The sequence below is a fragment of the Otolemur garnettii genome, unplaced genomic scaffold (assembly GCF_000181295.1).
Source record: "Otolemur garnettii isolate 467f Iridium unplaced genomic scaffold, OtoGar3 scaffold00174, whole genome shotgun sequence".
Classification (NCBI taxonomy): domain Eukaryota; kingdom Metazoa; phylum Chordata; class Mammalia; order Primates; family Galagidae; genus Otolemur; species Otolemur garnettii.
The window spans coordinates 2,295,058-2,299,342 of record NW_003852569.1 but is presented as its reverse complement, the minus strand read 5'-3'; the positions used below and the strand labels follow the sequence as shown (position 1 = coordinate 2,299,342).

General features: G+C 40.6%; 1 protein-coding gene across 1 annotated transcript in view; it reads right to left on the bottom strand.

Annotated features, from left to right (window-relative positions):
• Positions 1–4,285, bottom strand: part of CTSS (cathepsin S) — a 31,240-nt gene that overhangs the window by 25,844 nt on the left and 1,111 nt on the right. The window contains exon 2 of the mRNA XM_012811795.2: positions 3,653–3,779. Within this exon, the coding sequence (XP_012667249.1) occupies positions 3,653–3,778 (126 nt within the window). The 5' untranslated portion in view covers position 3,779. The remainder of the gene's footprint in view (positions 1–3,652; positions 3,780–4,285) is intronic.

Below are 4,285 nucleotides of genomic sequence, written 5' to 3'. Positions count from 1 at the left end.
TCCCAAGTAGCTGGGACCACAGGCGCCCGCCACAACGCCCGGCTATTTTTTGGTTGCAGCTGTCATTGTTGTTTGGCGGGTCCAGGCTGGGGATTAGAACCCGCCACCTTAGGTGTACGTGGCTGGCGCCTTAGCCGGTTGAGCTATAGGCGCCGAGCCTGATTTTCTTATCCATAGGAAATTCATTTCTACAGAATACAATGTACATAGAATGCAATATATATGGTGCTTCCTACAAAAGTTGCCCGACCACCACCACCATGGCCAGAATTTCCAGTGAGCTGCAGCCTTGGTGAGCAGCCAGCAACAACTGTGTTCTTCCTTATTTCAGTGAGTGGGAAAGCCCATGTCTGGACCCTAGGTACCAGGAGCACGTCTGGATGTCCACCTCTCTCCTTTGGAGCAAGATTTCACTGTTTCTATTAATGAACATAATGGGCATGGATGGTGGGCATATTTCAAATCACTAGATGGAAAAAAAAATGAAATAAAGAAAAATCTGAGTACGGAAAATGGAAAAAGATGAGAACTTTGAGATAAATTATAAAGGTAGAATGCTAATCAAAAGTCTTGTTCATTCCTCTTGAGGGATTAGAATTATTAAAAAGGAGGGCATCCATTTTACCAAATACTGGTGCTAAGTGCCCACCTAATTAACAGTAGTTAATTCATCACCACTAAAAAAACCATACGATCAATTCAACAGAGGCAGAAAAAGCATTTGACAAAATTCAATAACCTTCATGATAAAAACTTTCAACAGTTCAAGTACAGTGGCTTATGCCTATAATTCTAGCACTTTGGGAGGCTGAGATGGGAGGATTGCTTGAGGTCAGGAATTTGAGACCAATCTGAGCAAAAGTGTCAAGAACACACAATGAGAAGAAGACTATCTCTTTAATATATGGTATTGGAGAAATTGGCTATCCATGTGCAGAAGGATGACATTGAACCTTTATGTCACCCAACATACAAGAATCAACTCAATGCTGTGAACTATGACACCACAGCACTCTAGCCTGGGACAATGGAGTGAGACTGTCAAAAAAACCAAAAAAGATCAACTCAAAATGGATTGAAGCTTAAACATAAGACCTGAAACTATAAAACTATAAGAAGAAAACATAAGGGAAAATATCTACAACATTGGTCTGGGCAATGATTTCTTGGATATGACCCCAAAAGCAGAGGCAATAAAAGCAAAAATAGACAAATGGGACTGCATCAAACTGAAAAGTTCTACACAACAAAACAAACAACAGAAGTAAGGGCCAACTCATAGATTGTGAAAAAATGTTTGTGAATCATACATTCGATAAGGGGCTAAGATCACACATATAGAAGAAACTCAAACTACTCAATAACTAGAAAACAAATAACCCTACATGAAATGGATGGAACCTTAACAGACATGTCTCAAAAGCAGGCACAAACAAATGTCCAGTAAGTAACACACACACAAAAAAAGTTCAACTTCACAAACCATCAGAGAAGTGCAAATAAAAACCACAAGGAGATATTACCTCACATCCATTAGAATCACTATTATGGAAAGGATGAAAGATAAGTGTTAGAGAGGACATAGAGAAAAGGGAGCCCTCTTATACTGTTGGTGGGAATGTAAATCAGTACAGCCATTTCGGAAACAATGTGGGGGCTCCTCAAAAAACTAAAAATAGAATTATATGATTCAACAATCTTCTAGATTCATTCAAAGGAAATGAAATCCATGTGTCAAAGAGATATCTGCAGTTCCATGTTCATTACAGCGTTATTCACAGTAGCCAAAGTGTAGACTCAATCTAGGTGTCCATCAAAACATAAATGGAGATTCTGTCCTTCCTTTTGTTCTTTGGGATGCCACACCAATAACTTGCTCTCTCCTCTCTTTCCCTCTTTCACTCCTACTCTTTCTTAGAGAAAATAAAGTTTATACTTTTATATCCTAAAACAACCCCAAAATCATAAATGGATTTTGTAAATGTGGTATATATACATAATGGAATACTATTTAGCCTCAAAAAAGGAAACTGTGGCGTTTGCAACAACATGGATGAATCTAGAAGACATTATGTTAAGTGAAACAAGCCAGGTACAGAAAGACAAATAATGTAGGATCTCACATGTGAAATCTAAAAAAGATAACTCATAGAAGTAGAGAGTAGAATGGTGTTTTACCAGAGGCTGGGAGGAGAGTGGACTGGGAACTGGCAAATGTTAGTCAGAGGGTGCATTGCTTCAGTTGGACTAGAGGAATAAGGTCTAGTGATCAATTGCAGAGAATGGTGAGTATAGTTAATAACATATATTTCAAAATTACTGAAAGAGTAGATTTAATTTTAATTTTTAATTTTGTAGAGACATGGTATCACTATGTTGCCCTGGTTGTCTTGAACTCCTGGCCTCAAACAGACCTCCTAAATTGCTGAGATTACAGACGTGAGCCTTGACACCCAGACTACAAGAGTAGATTTTACATGTTCTCACCACAAAGACAGGATACGTATGTGAGATGGTGATGTTATTTAGCCTAATTTAATTATTCTGTGTTGTATACTTATATAAAGGTATCACTGTACCTTATAAATATATACAATTATTATTTTTTAATTACAGATAAATAAAAAGAAAACTCCGAGCACATGACCTACTAAGAGTGTCATTTTTATACGTAAGTAATACACCAAATACATAAATATCTACGGCTAGCTTACAAACATAGAAATATTATAGTTATAGGACTTAGTTACTTGAAGCAATAAGGTTAAGGTCTTAAAGTTAATCAACAAGTACAGCTTGAAATAACAAAAGCCCAAAGTGGGAAGTGAGAGTCAGGAAACAGAATCTGGCAGGGCTTCAGTGTGCCAGGGGCTGCAGTGAGGCCTTTTTGCTTCTCCAGCTGCCAGATGTGCCCCTTCCTCAGAGGCGTCCATTCATCTTCCCACAGCCTGGGACCTTACCTTCATTATTTATTTTGCTTGCTTGCCTGCTTCCATCAATTCTCTGCTCATGTCACGTTATTTGTGAGGAAATTGCTAACTATCTCATCATATCTACAGACTTCTTACTGCCACCACTCAGGGCCCTTCTTACCCTCCAGGCCTTGCTTCATTTTTCTCCTCTGCACTTATTTCCATATAACATGTCCCATAGCTGCTTATTTATTTTCTTATTTCCTATCTTTCTCTCTGATATAAGCTCCATAATAACAGGAACTTGGTTGCTGTTTTCTTTTTTGAGACAGAGTCTCGTTCTGCCATCCTGGCTATACCTCAGCAGCCTCATCACAGCTCACAGCAACCTCAAACCCAAGGTGGGCTCAAGCTGTCCTCCTGCCCCAGCCCTCCCAAGTAGCTGGGACTACAGGTGTGCATCACCACACCTGGCTAAGTTTTCCAATTTCTTTGTAGAGACAGAATCTCACTCTTGCTCAGGCTGGTCTCAAACTGCTGGGCTCAAGTGATCCTGCCACCTCAAGCTCCCAGAGTGCTAAGGAACTGGATTTTGTTTCCTGGTGTGTGGTCCTGAGAGCACTATCTGGCAAGAATTGAGTGCATCATACTTACAGAAACACTGTCAGAACATAAATTTGAGAGGTAGAAAACAGGGTCCTCGTGTAAAAGCATATTACTAGAGTGAAAATCCCATCTACCTTCTCTGTGTACTGTTTGCCATAGGTTTTCTTCCAGAGGTGCCAGTGGTGGTCCAGGGCAGGGTCCCTATGCAGCTGTGCCATTGCAGAGCAGCACACCAAAAGCGTCCAAACTAGCCTTTTCATTCTGTTCAGGGAAAAGTAGCATAAGAAGTGTAGCTATTAGCTGCATATATTGTGAACACATTTTTTATAACAAAATTTAGCAGTGCAAAGTCTATCAGAGGAATGACTGTTATAAATCAGAATTACCCAGGAAAATTCGGGGTATACGCAATGCTCATAGAGAACGACTGCACCTTTATGTCTGAAGTCTTGCTTCCAGGGCTTAGTAGCACTTTAAAAAGTAATTTTTAAGAATTTCCCTGTATCTGGTAAATCAAGTACACTGAGAGGAGTTAAAAAGCTAGGACTTTCAGCCAGCGCCTGTGGCTCAGTGAGTAGGGCGCCAGCCCATATATCAAGGGTGGTGGGTTCAAACCCAGCCCCGGCCAAACTGCAACAAAAAAATAGCCGGGGGCTGTGGCAGGTGCCTGTGGTCCCAGCTACTTGGGAGGCTAAGGCAAGAGAATCGCCTAAGCCCAGGAGTTGGAGGTTGCTGTGAGCTGACACCATGGCACTGTACCAAGGACA